At 42.9% G+C, this 17720-nt stretch overlaps 1 protein-coding gene across 1 annotated transcript; it reads right to left on the bottom strand.

The window, feature by feature from the left end:
• Positions 1-6: 6 nt before the first annotated feature.
• On the bottom strand, positions 7-17595 carry LOC5565366 (very long-chain specific acyl-CoA dehydrogenase, mitochondrial). Its single transcript, XM_021845332.1, has 5 exons — positions 17274-17595; positions 2101-2305; positions 1815-2033; positions 647-1696; positions 7-587 (listed from the first exon to the last, which is right to left on the bottom strand). Exons 1-5 carry the CDS (start codon positions 17336-17338, stop codon positions 234-236), a joined length of 1893 nt encoding a protein of 630 aa, XP_021701024.1. The 5' UTR covers positions 17339-17595; the 3' UTR covers positions 7-233.
• Positions 17596-17720: the final 125 nt, after the last annotated feature.

Here is a 17720-nt window from a genome sequence, read left to right as displayed (position 1 = left end):
TTGATCCACCAATCGTTCATTCTAAATATCAATCAACTTGCATACATAAACAGCTGGGGCTAGGCCCAACTCCTGCAGCCATCGCAAGCTTTCTCCTGAACAGTACGAACGCTTTCTCATTTGGTGAATATTTGACACAGTCGTGCAAGATTCCCTAATAAAATTTTCGCTAGAAAACCATTATGAATCATATCGTTTTGTCCTTAAAACTAGCTCGGCCATCACTGCTTCGATTAATCAATATCCAGCGGGTTGTTGTGCGCAATTCCGTTGTGCGCACAGATGTTCTTGGAGATTTGCGACATCTTGCCGTAGTTTTTCGCAAACGAATCGGTGTTAATTTTGCGGATATTGACGCGCACTCGATCGGCAGCCTCATGACACCAAGCTTGCGCCATTAGGATCTCATGTTCTGCGGAAGGAAGATTCTTCTGAACAGCTCGAGACGCCCGAGACAAAACCACAGCCATGGCGTAGGTGTCGATGGCAGCATCGGCCAGCCTATTCAGCATAAACTGCTCCTCAACGATACCCTTGCCGTGTTTGATCAACAGGGACTCCACCGCTTGACCGAAGATGTCGATACTCTGTAAATGTAACGCATATTTAGTTCGTGTTTCTAATAAACCGGATAATTACATTGTACCTCAGAACACTGCTTGGCGGAATCTTTCAGTGGACCAGCAACGAACGGTGCCAGATCAGTTCCACCGTAGCCGATGCTACGAATCGCTCGTCGCGAACCCTCCTTAAAGATCAAGCCCAAATTGGCAGCCGGGTTCTTGAACGCCTTCTGCAGTTCTTTGAGATGCGATCCAGCGTACTGGATACCAGTCAAGGCGACAAACAGCCTCAGGATGTCATTCGTTCCCTCGAAAATTCTGAAAATCCTCAAATCACGCATCACACGTTCCAAGCCGGCGTCCTTCATGAATCCCATTCCGCCAAGAATCTGAATCGCTTCATCGCACACATACCACGCCGATTCCGAAGCAAACACCTTCGAGATGGCCGCCTCCAGATGGTAGTCGGTAGAACCGGAGTCCATGTTTCCAGAGATCATATAGGCCATCGACTGTGTCGCATAGTGGTGCATCGCCATCCGGGCTAGCTTCTCCTGAATACCCCCGTACGTCTCCAACTTCCTGCCGAACTGGACACGATTTGTGGCATGTTCGGTGGCCTTCTGAATACAGGCTCGCATAGTACCGGACAGAGTGGCGGCCATGCCAAATCGACCATTATTAAGGATGTTCATGGCCACTTTGAATCCATTGCCTTCACCTCCAAGGACGTTCTCAATGGGAATCTTGCAGTCCTCGAAGTAAACCTCAGCCGTGTTGGAGCACTTGATGCCCATTTTGTTCTCTGGAGGTCCGCTGGTAACACCTCCGAATCCGCGCTCGACGATAAACGCAGTTACCTTGTCTTTCTTCTGCCCGGTGCGAGGGTCTTCGATTTCGGTTTGAGCGAAAACGGTCATGATGTCGGCAATTCCACCATTAGAGATCCAAATCTTGGATCCATTCAATACGTAGTGCTTGCCATCCGGGGTCTTGACCGCGCGGCATCGGATTGAACCGGCATCCGAACCGGAACTCGGCTCAGTCAAAGCAAACGCAGCATAAGTCCGTCCGGTAGAAACCTTCGGGAGGTATTTTTCCTTTTGCTCCTTAGTTCCGTACAGCAGAATTCCCTACGGAGATAAGCGATAGAGGGCGTTTGAATGATTTCATAATAAACAAGCTTCTTATCGGTACAGAAGATCTATCTGTGTTTGAATAATCAGCTCACGTGTTTCGATAGTCACTTACTTTGAATCCAATACTTTGATGCGCACCGATGAAGATTCCAAGTCCCAAGTCTTGTCCACCGATGATGTCGCACATTCTGGAGTATTGGGTGTTGTTCAGACCGAGGCCACCGTACTCCGGGGGAACCTGGAGTGAGAAGGCACCCAACTCCCAAAGGGCATCCGCAGTAGCTTCATCAATGTTCGCAGTGCTGTCGTTCTTCACTGGATCGTTGACTTCCTGAATTTGAAATTAGTGATGACAATTAGAAAGTCAGATTGGATGAAAGGACTCAAACGGAACCAACCTCGAAGAATCTAGTCACGGGATCGACAAACGCGGCAATGTATTCCTTCTGTTCGGCATCGAGCACTTCCGGATAGGGGAATACCTGAGCGGGTTGCACCTCACCGCGGAAGATATTGGTCAAGAAGGACATGTTGGGTTTCTTGTCGTCGGCCACTGGGCGGTTTTCCGCACGCTTCTGCGTTTGGGGTGCTGCCGAAAGGCATCTACAATCAGAAATGTCAAAATTAATGATAACGAATAGAATAGAACATTGATTGAAGGAGAATTTGCTAAATTTTAATTTCGTATTTTTGAATCCATTACAGTTACATACTGCTACAGTTCCATAGATTTCATGGTGAATTCCTTGAATATGTCATAGTTTTCAGTGATAACCAAATAACACCTTTTTGTAATACCTTTTTGTAATAAAAGTAGCAAGCGTAATTTTGTTTTCTCTCCAAGAGAATTGCTCTTTGACAGAGTTATTATAAGCCGGCGGATATGACTATCAGTGACGGTGACTAAAAATAAAAACTTTCGTCTCTACCTCAGCTCAGCGCAACCAACAACGTGTCGCGACGCTCAACTACCAGCAACCAAGCACCTCGTCGTGCCGTTTCTCTCTGTCTGTGTTTTTGTTGAACACGTTCAGCTTGAATAGAAAGGCAGACGGTGCTAATTGAATGGCCGACCAAAAAGGGAACTCGCAAAAAAAATCAGCCCGCTTTCGGAGTTGAACAAAAAACCTTCAGAATATCAGTAGCACGCGCCTACCAGCAGGACTAACACAACTTCTTGAAAATGTACTTGCCTAATTGCTAACACAAGACAGCTTCGTAGCTCAGACTCTTTTTGTCTTCAATTGTGCGTTCACTCTCTCCTACTCTTTTACTCTCACACCGAGCAGGTAGGAGAGAGCTCAGCTATGGACCAATGCACGAGTTCACTAATTTGACGTTTGAGCGGTGCCGAATTCACTCGTTGCCATGGTCACGTAAATAACACGCACCGCTCAAAAGTCAAATTAATGAACTCGTGCATCGGTCCATTAGTGAGGCTAGCTGCCTGCGAAGAGGGTCAGTTTGTCTCAGTCACCATCTGATACTGACGGAGGATGGATGTGCTCCGTGAGGCATCTTCTGGTGGCTGGACGGATTTTTTTTTGTGGAGGGGCTGGGAATCGAACCCATGACCTTCCGCTTATGAAGCGGAAGCGTAACCTCAAGGCTACAGACCCCCCTAATTAGAAGCTTATGTTGGTTCAGTGTGGAGGGGTGACGCAAAGAGTGACGAAAAATATTACTCGTGGACTTTTTGCGGCTTTGTTTCGTCGTGGTGTCCGTGTCAGTTATTGAAGACAACAAAAATGACGATCTTTTACGCACTGAATATATATTTTTTTAATTTTTCGTCATCGATCAGTGATGAAACCGATGGTTACCAACCCTGCCTCTGGACTCCCTAAAAATGGATGGCATGTTTCTTTTTGCTCGGGTGCTGTCAGTTCAATCGAAGATGGCTTCGAAACAGCAAGCACTTCGCGAGCGTGTTGTATGGTTCAACTCTCGCATTACATGTGATCTCGCCCTAATAGCCATTGGTAACCGAGTGTGTATCTTGTTGCTACCGAGCAAAATAATGGTTTTACACGTTATTTAACAATGCTACGATGAAGAGGAGAACCTCCCCTATCTCCCAGTGGTGATAGTTTTCATCCAGGTCCATTAGTTTGCTTAGAAACGAGGAGCTACACACTCCGTTACCAATGGCTTTTAGGGCGTAATCTCAAGTTATGCGAGAACTGTTTACCGTACGTGCCGAGAGAAAGGAACCCGACCAACTTGCCCCAGTGCCGTCACATTGAGGATTTTTGCGGTTTCAGTGCCCTTGTGTTCAAAAATAATTGCCGGGTAAAGTTAAACAGATATTTTTATAAGATTTCTCGTGACATTCATCCTGATTCTTGTTTAAGGCGGATTCAACTTTCGATAGAATCCTATTCGTTCGAATCCATGGCCCATTTGATTTTGCTAGCGTAATCGAGAATGCGACATCGAAAGGGCATTCGAATGGAAACAATAATAGGGGTGATTACAAGCATTACTGCTCGTTTTATTGTAGATTTGCTGCTAGTTTTACTGAATATTTATTTCACATATTACTCCGAAGATCTCTCCAGGAGTTAGTTTTGAGAGTTTTCATAAGCTTTCTTTGAAATCCTTTAAAGAAATTCGTTTTTAATACCCTTAAAAATTCAATTTGGAATTATTCACAGAAATTACTTTGCAGATTCCATAAAAAATCTCTCCAAAGACCGTTTCAGATATTTTTCAATTAAGTTCCAAATATTCCATTGATTTCCCTAGTACTTCCTCCAACATTTCCGTTTAGAGCACCTTCAAGAACTTCTCCATTTTTTTCGAAAAATTACTCAAGTAAGTCTTTAAATATTTTTTCCAGTCATTCATACAGGGATCTCTCCAGGGAAATTGCAAGGAAATTTTACAGATTATTTTGGAGAAAATTGTTAAAAATATCCGCGAGGAATTACGAAACAAAATCCTAGAGTAACTTCTTATTAAGCTTGCATGAGTTCTAAGTGTGCCTTGATGAATTTTTACAAGGACCTCTGAAAGAACTCCTATATCTTCTATAAAATTCTCACTAGAATTTTCTTGATAACTTGATGAAATTCCTGAAAAAAATATGTATGAATGTTCGGTGCAGAAACTGTAATAATTGCTCTAGTGCAAAAACTGTAATAATTGCTGGTGTGGAACCTTGAATAAAGTTTTGAAGTATCCATGGAGATTTGGAAATTTAGAGGAACTTAATGAGGAAGCCGAGGTCAAATTTATCGGGAAATTCTCTGAAAAGTTTGTAACAGATTTCATCGAACAATACCTGAAAGATTTTTGGAACACTTCCTGCGAGTAATCGTGGATGAATTTTGGAAAGTGATGGCCGGCAAAATTCCCTGAGAATTCCAGGTTATTTATAGGTTGAATTCCTTTATAATTCCAGGTTTTCTAGTTTTTGTTTTCAAGCAGTAGACAACCTGATTTACTGTTTGCTTTATGTTATAAATATGACGCCATTGTAATTTTTAAATTCGTTAAACAAGTGGAAAGTGTAGCATCTGCTTATTTCACAGATTTTCCAAGGAAATGCGTCAAAGATTTTCTAGACATTTATGAAGTCCTCCAGTAATTCCTCCATGAATTTGTACTGGGAATTCAAGTAAAGTTGAAATGAATGCCTTCAGAATTAGCTCCGGAAGGAATTTACCAGCATTTTATTCAAGGATTACTCCTCTACTGAAGATTATTCAAATAATTTCTCATGGAAATTTTTAGAAAAGTTTATATATGATTTTATACCAGAAAATGTTCTTATAATTTCATTGATTGTAACTACATAAATTTACAAGTTTTCGACAAGAATAATCAAAATTGCACAAGGACCCGATAATTCTAAGCATTACAAATTCGATAACCGTGCCGGCCACGTCCTTACGGTCATTGGGGAAGGAAAGAAATGTTAGAGTGACATCGTTTGATGCAAAAGACCGAGTATTGGTGGTGGTATGCGGTTTATTAACGACATCGCATTTTTACATAGATTTATTAAGGCGAAGTAGGCCGTCATTGAACTTTGTTCGCGTCGTTGATGATTGTTGCTGATTCATCTCACGATTTCGAATCAAAGAAAATCAGTTGGTTCTGCACTGACTCACCTGAAAAAGTATCAGCATACTCTATGCATGTTAGCGCATGCAGTGACACTTTTTCAAGTCAATATAAACTATCAAGACTGAGTTTCATCACTTTGAAATGCAAGCTAAAAAGTCATCATTGTTGCCAAAACGAATGACGGGCTACTTAGCCTTAAGGTAAACATACTACAACTTATCAAGTTTTAATCAATGTTTCCTATTCTACAGAATAATTGAAATCATTGGAGTTCGTTATTGAACATGAAGCTTTTTTAAGATAACAGACAATTGTATAATTACATGCAACCATTAAAATAAACCGCCATACAATTATATAGGGCAATGTACTGTTTAAATTTTGTATGGTGTGTTCACATCTAGCTGGTCTTGTTATTCACATTTGTTTTGATTGAAAGATGGAGGAAGATTCTACGTAAACCTGTATACGGTATGTCTACATCCAAAACAAGAACGCATTCAAATATTGTAAAATATCGTTACATATACAGGGTTTATACAGAAAATGTAAGATGTGAAAATAAAAAAAAAACTATGATAGTCTTATATTTCTTGTATGAGTAACAATATTATATAATACTTGTAAAGTTGTCATGCAGATTTAAATGGAAATCTTGCAGCCGCTGGTTGGGTGCGTTTGCTAAAACCTCACATCATTAACGTATCCCTAGTTACATTCATATACTTAAAACTAAATACATACCATCAAACGGGGTAACTTTGATAGTTTTTTTAGAGAAAATCTAAATATTTTATTTTTTATTTGTAAAACAAGCACTGGTTTGTTAGTTATCGATTGCACATGAAAGATTGCATAACGGTTCGATCTTAATGAATCTATAGTTTTTCATATAATCGAAAGTCAGTTTTTGGTAATGGGGTAACATTGATAATGAGTAGATAAGCACATGAAAATCCAAAACAAACTATTGTTTGACATCATCACAGTTTGAATTGGATTGGAGAATGTTAACCTTCCAGTCGTCGCGCGGTTTGCCACCGTCAGAACCACCACGCTGCTGTTGGGAACGAAGAGCGAGGTTTTTCCACCAGTGTTGTACAGAATACAACAGCGCGACAACTGAAGTGTTAAAAGAGAAACTGGATTAGATTTTATCAATTAAAGTACAGAACTTATTGAACAAGAAACATCTTTAAAACGGTTTTCAGTCAAAACAAACATGATAAACACCATCATAAATTGATAATAATGGGTATAAAAGTATATCTCTGAATAGATATCTATCGATAATCATGTTTCGACATTGAATTCACCATAAATCAATCGTTTTTGGAACATGAATGAGTATAAATCGAATGAATCCCGTAAAGTACATGAGGCGTTGCATACCTCTAGGCTTTTAATGTTATATGGGAATTTGTGACTTTGATTACGAAAATGATTCCAAATTGTAAAACTGTTTTTCCCTATGAGGTTTGATACCAGATTCATGTTCTACTATAGCTAGGACATCAAGCATACGTACCGAACTCATTATAGTTTCATGAAATAGTGATAGTAAAACAGATTGTTTGTGAGCGTTTTGAAAGTACCAAAATCTCATCATTTTTAAATATTCGAATACCTATAAAGCCTCAAATACTCTCGATTGGCATGAAAACAGCTCAGAGGTGAAGTGTCACACTGATACCCCTTAGTTTCGTATTCGTTTTGCTTAACTGAATAACATAATTTTTGTTATTTTGTTTAGTACGTTGCGGATCCCGCACTATCAAAGTTAGCCGCATTTTCAAAGATACCTCGTTTTACGATACTAAAATGTATGTGTCCATGTTGGATATTCAAATTGTTGTGTCTATTTCGCAAAATTTGCCCTCTCCATAAGTGCGAAGTCTTGAATAAAAGTGCTGAACTACGTTGGATCGATTTGTCATCGTCGCCACATTTATTATTCATCTTATGACAAATAATTGGAGTGATGACATAATGTCGATCCGAAGTAATCCAGCCCTTTTACTCAAAATCAGGCACTTCAAACCCCAAATATAATGTGCGCATTGCATTTGAGTAGGTTACTGACAGCACAAAACTTGTATCACGATGAGCTTGAGACCACATTAAGGCTATATAAGCCGTTTACTGTTAATCATGTTATAGTGAACCTTCTCTCAAGACTTTTGCGCGTATAAGCACATGAATACAGCCTATACTGCCATGTGTATCCATTTCTGGGAATTCCTATTCTGATTAGAAAACTTTACCGTATACGTAAAATATTACTTATTTGATTCAGAGAGAAGAATACAAAGCGTTCATATGAGCTTTTCTGAAGTGAAAAGTGAAATTTCCATTATATAAAATACGGCATACCACCATGGGCTGGTCATATTGTGTGAGTGTATGTAGGAAATGATGCTTAATTTAAAACATCTAAGAATTCATTCATGTTAAAGATATGTCAAATTGATCATTAAGCCGTTAAAAGTCATCATATTAGTGTATCTCTAATATTCTCCTATGAACTCATATATGGGAGAAGGGTAAAAATACAAAAATCGTCTTTTTCCAATTTTTTGCCGATGAAAGATTTTTTAATATTCTGCAAGCTTCTTTTGACTATCAAGGCTAACTTTTAGTGAAAAAAGATCGGAGGTTCATGCAAGTTCGATAATATGTGTGTTCCAGCACACCGTGTTATGGGATGGTGCGGGAAGAGTACATCGATTATCGATCGCAGCAACTCGGGCGATTTCTCTTGGGGCGCTATGGCTCCTTTGGTCTTAGCCATTACCACTCTGTAGGCGTAACCCCATGGACTAGAATTGGCACTCTCGCATAGACTTTCAAAGCATGCCCGTTTTCGACTCTTGATTTCCTTTTTGAGAGCCAACTTTGCCTCTCTGAATGCTGCACCGCGTTCCTCTCTTTGTGCTTCTGTGCGTGCGCGTTGCATTCTTCGTCTAGTCCGAAAGCAGATTGCTCGAAGATTTGCAATTGATTCGCACCACCAATACACTGGCGGCCTGTTCTCTCTAGGAGGGGCTTTTCTCGGCATGGAAGCATCACACGCTCGTGATATCATAGCAACTAGCTCTTCACCGTTTAGGTCCAGAGTGTTTCGTTCGCGCCTCAGGGCTTCAGTGAATACTTCGACGTCGAAGCGCGCTGTTTTCCATCCTCGGGCTTGGGTCGAGTTACATCGCGCTGCCTTCTGCCCGCCTGGTATTATACTATAGCGAATCGATTGATGATCGCTATGAGTATAACCGTCATCAACGCGCCAGTTCATGGTACCTAAAAGGTTAGGACTACAAAACGTCACGTCGATGATCGATTCTGCACCATTTCTGCGGAAGGTACTCACTGTACCCACATTTGCCAACTCTACATTTAATGCGGCCAGGGATTCCAACAATAGCTGGCCTCTTTGATTGGTGCAGCGGCTACCCCACTCCACTGCCCATGCATTAAAGTCGCCAGCTATCACTACTGGCTGCCGATTAGCTAGTTCGGCCATCATCCTGTCAACCATGTGGGAAAATTCCTCAATCGACACCCTTGGGGGCGCGTAACAACTGCAATAGAACACGCCGTTGATTTTTGCTATCGCAAAACCGTCATTTGAGCTAGAGACTACTTCTTGGATTGGGTATCGTCCTGTCGTCCCTATAGCTGCCAGCTGTTGAGACCTATCCGCCACCCAGTTCCCGTTGTTGGCTGGTATGCGGTATGGGTCCGATAATAACACCACGTCAGTCTTGGTTTCCGAGACTGACTGCCAAAGCAGCTGCTGGGCTGCATCACAGTGGTTTAAATTTAATTGTGTTACTTCCGTTTTGGCTGCTTTGATACTCCGCTTGTGCCCGGACATTTGGGTCCGCCCGTTAAGTGTCCGTTGTCTGCTCTGTCGACACATATTAGGCACTTAGCGATTTGCTTACAATCGCTTGCCCTATGGCGTTCCGCGCCGCATTTTCTGCACATCTTACTTCTGTCGGGACCATTGCAATTCCACGACTTATGGCCCTTCCCGAAACACTTGAAGCAAACTTCAGGAGGCTGTTGTATGCTCAGCCGGCAAACAGACCAGCCTACCTTGAGTATGCCCAAGTTCTTCGCTTTGTTGGCCTCTGCGACCGGCAGCCTGATCGCCGCCACCTGGGTGCCCTGCGGGCCCTTTCTAAGGTGGATGGCCTTACTGGCTACGTCGATGTCACACTGCTCTTTGAGGGCAGCCGAGACCTCCGCTGCATCGGTGACCTCATCCAGATTTTTACACTGGAGAGTCGCTTCAGCAGTAAGGGATCTTACATCAACCTCGTCACCAAGTACTTCTTGTGCCAGTTGCTTATAGACTGCACCCTTTTCCTTGGCGTCCTTCTTTAAGACTAGGATCATTTCACCAATCCTAGTTCGCCTTATGCTTCGCACGTCTGCGCCCAATGGCGATAGCTTCTCTGTGCTTCGCATCGCCTTCAGAACCTCGGCGTATTTTGCTTCCTCCGTTTTGATAACGAGGGCTTCGCCTTAATTCCTACGTTTCGCTGTTTTCGGTTTAGCGCTCTCCTTGGGCTCCGTTTTCGGTTTCCTCTGTTTTTTCTTATTTCCAACTCGTATCCACGGGTTGCTGTTGCCTTGCGCCCGTGGTTCCTGTGGATGCACTGCCTGGTTCCGGTTAACCCGTGGCTCCTTTTTCTTGGCTTTCTTGGCCTTAGGATTGGTGTTGGCCTCTCCTTTGTTGCCATGTCCGCTTGATCGCGGGGCTTGGCTCGTGCCAGCTTTTCCGCTTTGGAGGACGGCCGCGTAGGTTACTTTTCCCTTAGCAACCATACGTCTTTTCGCCACGTATTCATCCCCGGAAGCTTCCCTCTTCCGCATCGCGTATCGAATAATATCATCAGATATATTCGCGTTGCCTGTGAAGGAAAACACTTCGGTCTGACACGACCTAGTGTCTTTTTGGCCTTCTACCTTGCCCAGTTGTTCCTTGGCTTTCTCGTAGTCCTGCTTTGCAGCTAGGACTGATTGTCGCAATTTCAGTAGACTTGTTTTCAAGTCTTTGCTGATATTTGTTTTGCTTTTAACATATTCGATGATGACATCAAGTTGCTCAGCAGCTACCTGCATTTTTGGGAGGTACTCCCTATTGCGATCCATGGCCTCGATTAGTCCCGGGCCATCGGTCACCACACATGTTGCACTGGAGCGGCCAGTGCCTGCCGTCGTCACAGTATCTAGGCTTTTGCCCACACTGTTTTCAATAAAGTTGGATGATATGGTGCTCGTAGTCATCGGTGAATCACTAGAGGAAGTAGAGATACTTGCTACTGAGGTAGTAAACGCCGTGGAATTATGGATGCGAGGAAAGAAGCTTGTGATAGCCCATCATAAAACCGAAGTAGTATGATGATTTGGCGGCTGTTTGGGTACGTCAGGAGTTAATCATCAATGTTAACTTCCTTTTCCCGATCAGCCTAGATAGCCGTGTAGTGTCGGTAGCGGTTGTTTCAACTTGCTAAGAATTAACACTACGGACTGCCTGTTCCGGTGGTAAAAGTCCACCTCACAGGTGACCTCTAATTCATGCGGCTTTAAGCTTACCGTGCCTAAGAATGAATGGTTAGGGGGGTCTAAATAAAACCTAACCGCAAACGGAGCCTGTGGAGTACCAGGGCGCCCTCTACAGTATTATGCCCTTCCTATGCTACCCGGAGCAATGGTGCAGGTGACCTTGTGTTTCTCCGAGATAATCGGCTGCCCTTCTTCAGTCTCAAGCCTGAGGCTAAATAAGGGTGGGTTTATCAATACGTTGTAACTTAGTTTAAATTTTCACCTCTATGGTTTCGCATTATGCGTATTACACAGTGTGTTCTGTGCTTTTCGCCTTTGGCGACTTTTAAGAGATACCGATCTGGTTTTTTCGCTGCTGGTATTTTTCGTTCTGAGATTGCGAAAAGCTTAATCCTGCCTAGTTTGGGTAGTAGCTACGGTTAGGATAGCTTAGTCTGACCAATCTTCAGCATAAAATATCAGCAACGATTAATCTTTGTAGACTAATGCAAATGGTACAGTTCAAATGGCGCAAAAACCTTACTTTTGTGAACTTTTTTCTAGGTAACCTTGTGGAGCCAGTTTTTGTTACTTTCATAAACATGAAATGGCAAACTCGCGTGCCATACCTCGTGCATGCGTGTTTGTAAATAGTGCTGACGTTGCTACACTCATTTCTGAGTTAACAACCAGAGATGTATGTGCTGTCACAATTGATATTTCTGTTGGTGACCTCTATAGGAAATACGTCTTTCGACATGATGAACCATCCCCAATAGATGATTTCAAACGAGTTGTCGTTCACTGCCTATGAAAAGGCCTTCTGCTGATTTGTGGGTAGTGATGGTGATACTCATCACATCATCTGGAGCAGCTCAGATATCAATTTGAGAAGCTCCAGTCTGATGGAATGTTTAAGTAGTTCAAATCTTGGATTACTTATTTTAGGGAATCGCCCAACCTTCATGGTATCTGCTAGAGAAGAAGTGTTAGACATAATGCTCTGCTTGAACAGAATCAGTCAGAGTTGACTAATTGGCATGTATCAGATGATGAATCATTATCTGATCATCGCTACATTTCTATATGAACATATGAATGTAAATTTGCAGACTTTGCATTTGTTATACTCCACAAACTGGGAATTGGTTGTGACCAAATTCTATGAATTCTCTCCGTCCATTGGAAATCCTAGTGATTTGAATGTTTCCATTTCCGGTGAATTGGGACACAATTGTCCTTGCTTCGAGTGAATCCCACAATTGCTTGTCACTTTGTTTCTCACAACTCCCTTCGCGGGACTAGTTGACGTCTGGCTATTTGTAAAGGAATATGTCAGATAGTCAGGCTGCTTTTAAAGCTCTTGCTTAGGCCAACTCAAGGTCTAAGCTTGTTATCGCACGTCGAACTCAATTTGAGGAACTGAATTCAGTGAACTCTGTAAAACTTATATGGGTCCTTGCTATTCTTCCATTGCTGGGAATGAATTGGCTTATGAATTAGCTCGCAATGGAGCATCGCATGACTTCATTGGCTCTCAGGCAGCTATTCCAATTTCGAAGTGCTGGGTGAAGCTTCAGATAAATTCTTGGGCGGCAACTTAGCACAAGCAATATTGAAATAGTTTGGAGTCATGTCGTCAAACAAAATTGTACATTACTGAGCCATCTCCAAGGGTGGCGAAGTATTTAACAAATCTGTCAAAGCAGAATTGCAGTCTCTTGGTAACAACCTTGACTGGCCACTGCCGACTCAACTATCACATGGCAAATATTCAGTGTGTTGATACATTTGTGTGTGATAGTTGTGATTCCGATTATGGAACTTCTTATCATCTGATATGTAACTATCCAATCTTCGCGTAATTGCGATTCCAATGGATCATTGAAGCAGTTTTTGCAAGTGCTCACCGCATCAAAACAAAAGCGCCACTGTATATGGGATTTAACATTGTGACAGCATTGCTGTTGTGTCAAACACACAAGGCTACGGTGGCGCTATCTATGCTTTCCATAGCGGCCGTTTTGGTTATTTTAATGATCCATTACTTGGTTAACACTTATTAAGTGAAACTGATTTCAGAAACCTGAATCTTCAGGACATTCTGTTATTCTTAACCCGCTGTGGTAATGAGCTATAGGCTCTCTGTACGCTCATGCGTTTTTGCAGTGTCCTTTTTAGGGCGCTGTTCGAACCCATTGTGGTATGGAGCTACATGCTCTCAATTCGCTTATGCGATTTTCCCTCTTCAAGGGACCCCACTCCTATTTCCTCCCATCTTTCCCTTCCCTTTCCTCTCCCTTCGGGTAGATGATGAAATAGGCTCAAATATGGCGATGGCACAAATCTCCCAAATGGCGGGGAACGTGCCTCTGGAGCCGGCCTTCTGATACCTGATAGTCCTGCTTTGCAGCTAGGACTGATTGTCGCAATTTCAGTAGACTTGTTTTCAAGTCTTTGCTGATATTTGTTTTGCTTTTAACATATTCGATGATGACATCAAGTTGCTCAGCAGCTACCTGCATTTTTGGGAGGTACTCCCTATTGCGATCCATGGCCTCGATTAGTCCCGGGCCATCGGTCACCACACATGTTGCACTGGAGCGGCCAGTGCCTGCCGTCGTCACAGTATCTAGGCTTTTGCCCACACTGTTTTCAATAAAGTTGGATGATATGGTGCTCGTAGTCATCGGTGAATCACTAGAGGAAGTAGAGATACTTGCTACTGAGGTAGTAAACGCCGTGGAATTATGGATGCGAGGAAAGAAGCTTGTGATAGCCCATCATAAAACCGAAGTAGTATGATGAGCAACCGAAAGGCAGTGCAGCATGCGAGAATCTCGGTTGGACAGTATACCATCGACTCAAAGCGGAAAGTCAGACACCTGGGAGTGATGATCGATGATCGACTGAACTCCAACAGCCATGTCGATTATGCATATGAGAGGGCAGTGAAGGTGATATCAGCTCTATCCCGGATCATGCACAAAAATTCAGCGATCAGCACCAGCAAGAAATGATTACTGGCGAGCGTGTCTATATTAATACTTAGATACGTTGGCCCCGTGTGGGTAACAGCACTGCAGACGAAGAGAAACCGCTCCAGGCTGAACAGTACTTTCAGACTGATGGCCATGCGTGTGTGGAGTGCGTATCGTACGATATTATCAGAGGCAGTCTATGTAATTGCAGGATTGATCGATATAAGCTTTCAACTCGAAGAGGACAGCGAGTGATAGAGGGACCGCACGCGGGGATTTCGGACCAGAGTCAAAAATGAAACCATGAGGAAATAGCAACAGCAGTGGGATAGCGCTGAGAACGGTAGATGGACCCACCGACAAATTCCGTATCTGTCGATGTGGGTGAATCGTCGGACCGTCCTCGGCACTCGACAAGTCAGTCTGTTGAAGGGAGTATATAAAGGAGAACAAAGGGCGCAACCGGAGTAGGCGGGCGTAGCGTAACAAGTAACAAGTCATCGAGGCACCTGTAATCCGGCAGTCATCCTCCAACCGGAATTGCTGGACCGACCCTGGCACTTGACCGACCAACATCGTGACGCGGTAGGCTATGTTCTTTTCGCCGAGGACTAGCTGAGAAGATCGCGAAACAGCACCGGCAAATGGTCGTCGGGGCGCCTGTGAACCGGAAGCTTCTCTCCACCGGAATCGCCGGACCGACCTCAGCATCTGCCCGGATAGCAACGGTTTGGGATATGTTCCGCCGTCGGGGAAATCTTCGTCGGTGTAGGATATATCCACCTTCGGGGACTATTCTGATTCGTCCGTAGCGAGTCACTAGCTTAAGCCATCGGAGCACCAGTGACCCGGAATTCATCATCCAACCAGATCGCTGGGTCGACCTCGGCCCTTCACCGGTCAGCAGCAGTGAAGCGGGAACAAACACGTTACGTTAACAGTTCCGGGAGATATTCCTACGTTAGGAACTCTTCACTGGAGTAGGCTAGTTCCACCGTCGAGGACTATGCCGGGTAGCGTGCATCGTGACAACGCACCAGTTTTGTAACGCCGGGGCGCTAGTGAACCGGAAGCTAGCCTCGAGCCGGAATCGCTGGATCGACATCAGCATTCAACTGGTCAAACCTTGAGAGCTCGAGAATCAGATGATTAGCAGCAGGCGCAGAAGCGATCAATAGAAGTTGCGCAAGGGTCTGTCAGCCCCAAATGCGAGATGTCAGCCCCAAATGCGTCGCCGCAGAGCAACGAAGCGTAGCAAGCACAGGAACGGCGTAACGCCAGCCCCAAATGCAATATGGAAAAAGCAAGGAAAGTGCAGGAGCACAAGATGCACGTGAGTCACACACAGAAAGCGAAGTAAGTTGCAGTGCTGTTTAACACAATAGCCTCCCCCATGAAGTAATGTCAAGAGAAAGTTCCTGGCGAAGGTGGATTTAGTCGGTAGTAGAAGTTCCGAGTCCGACACTCTGGCGCACGATGGACGAATTTGATATGACTAGCCTACATATCGAACGTGATCGCTGAGTTAGTGTGTAAATAGCAATTTATCAGCTTAAAATCCTCAAAAACCCTGCTGCGACTGCGCAACAAGCAGTTTTATAAGTTCCAGTAAGATTTTTTGTAAAAAAATCTTCTAGGCTTCTTTGGAAAATTTCTTAAGAATTCGTTGAATAATTCCTGAAGGATTCTTGGGGGAAATCTCTCGTATATTTTACTTTGAGATATTTATGGTTGAAATCTTAGAGAAAATTTCAGAGGAAAATCTCAAAAATCTCCAAAGAATTTCTTAAAATATTCTTAAAGAAATTACTGGTTCAATCCCTGCTAAAATCCTGAGTTAAAATTCTGGAGGAAATCATAGAATGAACTCCGAGAGAGCTGAGTTGTCATTGAAATATTTTTTGAAAGAAATTTCTATTCTCTCTAATTTTGAACGTATCCTTGAAAAACAAATTCAATTCTAGAAGGTATTCTGAACAAAGAGCTTGAAATAAAACCTAAAGGAAACTTTGAGCAAATATCTTTAGACGTTTAGTCACTACTAGCCTTGAACAAATGATTCCCAATGTAATGTCAATCAGCGAAGTAGTTTTCAATCTGATAGGTACCGTTCCTAACTTTTATTTGTGTCAGTACACATTTATTTTCAGTCAGGTTTTCTAAAAAAACACTGTCACTTTTCACTATTACCTTATTGAACTATTTTTTGTATGTAGTTTGGATTTGTTTCTAACAAAAACACCGTTTATTCGAAAGAAAGATAAATAAACAGCGGTGAGCGGCATCGTGGTGCAGGAGACCGGACGTTAGTGCACTTGTTGAAGACAAACGATAGATAAAGGATTAGATAAAACGCAATGCATTAAATCCTTATCATATCGGTCAATCTATTCTTATATGCAATCAAACATCCAATACAGGATTAGTCATGCTCTATCCACTAACGTGCGTTTTAATCATTACTTGGTAAAAGTGACCTTTGAACACCGGAGCTCCACGGTGCGCTTCACAATGTCTCAGCAGTGCCAGATAAGCTCAGCTGTACAAAAAAGGCTTATAAGCTATAACTCACAGCTGTGAATTAGGTATTTTCTATACATACGAGTGTATCGCCCATCGTCACCAACAGGGACGTCACACTACTGGTTAGCGCATTCACACATACCACCGAATGGTTGTTTACGCAAATTGAAGAGCAATCTAGACGAAAGTCCAAAGTCTAATGTTTATTTACCTACTATCGAGGAAGAATTATATTTGGCACATGATTACCTACACGTACTATCCCCCTTAGCTAGTAGTACTACGCATAGATAACGAAGTGATCATGACCTATTTCGAGAGTACTCGAGATTCTGTTGCGGGAAATCAATCATGTAACACCCCTGACCTCGCCTGGTCAGCACCCAACAAAGGAGATACTCATCTTTTATTCTACTGTGCATTAAATACGTGGAACTTACCTTCGCAGCTCGATGGCTTTCACCTTCTGGCCATTTCGAATCACAACCTGTCCCAATCGAAACATTTTCACGGGCTGGATATTGCTGAGTATCGATGCAACGCCAAAATATCAATAAGCACAAATCAAAATTAAAAATAAATCACAATTTCTAAAGAAGCACTGCACAAACAACTACTAGAGATGCTCTTCTCGTTTCCTAATAGTGAGAAACGAAGACCACTATCTATAATCGGTGAGTATTGCGATAGGTTCAGGAACGAACTGACTGAACAAGCTTGTACAACCTACGTGGTTACTGTACGAGCTCGTTGACAAATGACGGATCGGCTTGTAATAGTAAAGGTTTTATGGAAGCTAAAGCTTTTCGCAAAAGAGAAAACTAACAATCCAATACGAAAGCCATTACACATCCATGGCCCCCTCGTAGAAGCAACGTCTGGTTCAT

The sequence above is a fragment of the Aedes aegypti genome, chromosome 2 (assembly GCF_002204515.2).
Source record: "Aedes aegypti strain LVP_AGWG chromosome 2, AaegL5.0 Primary Assembly, whole genome shotgun sequence".
Lineage (NCBI taxonomy): Eukaryota > Metazoa > Arthropoda > Insecta > Diptera > Culicidae > Aedes > Aedes aegypti.
Note: the sequence above shows the minus strand (reverse complement) of the source record. Positions and strands in the feature narration are given on the sequence as shown.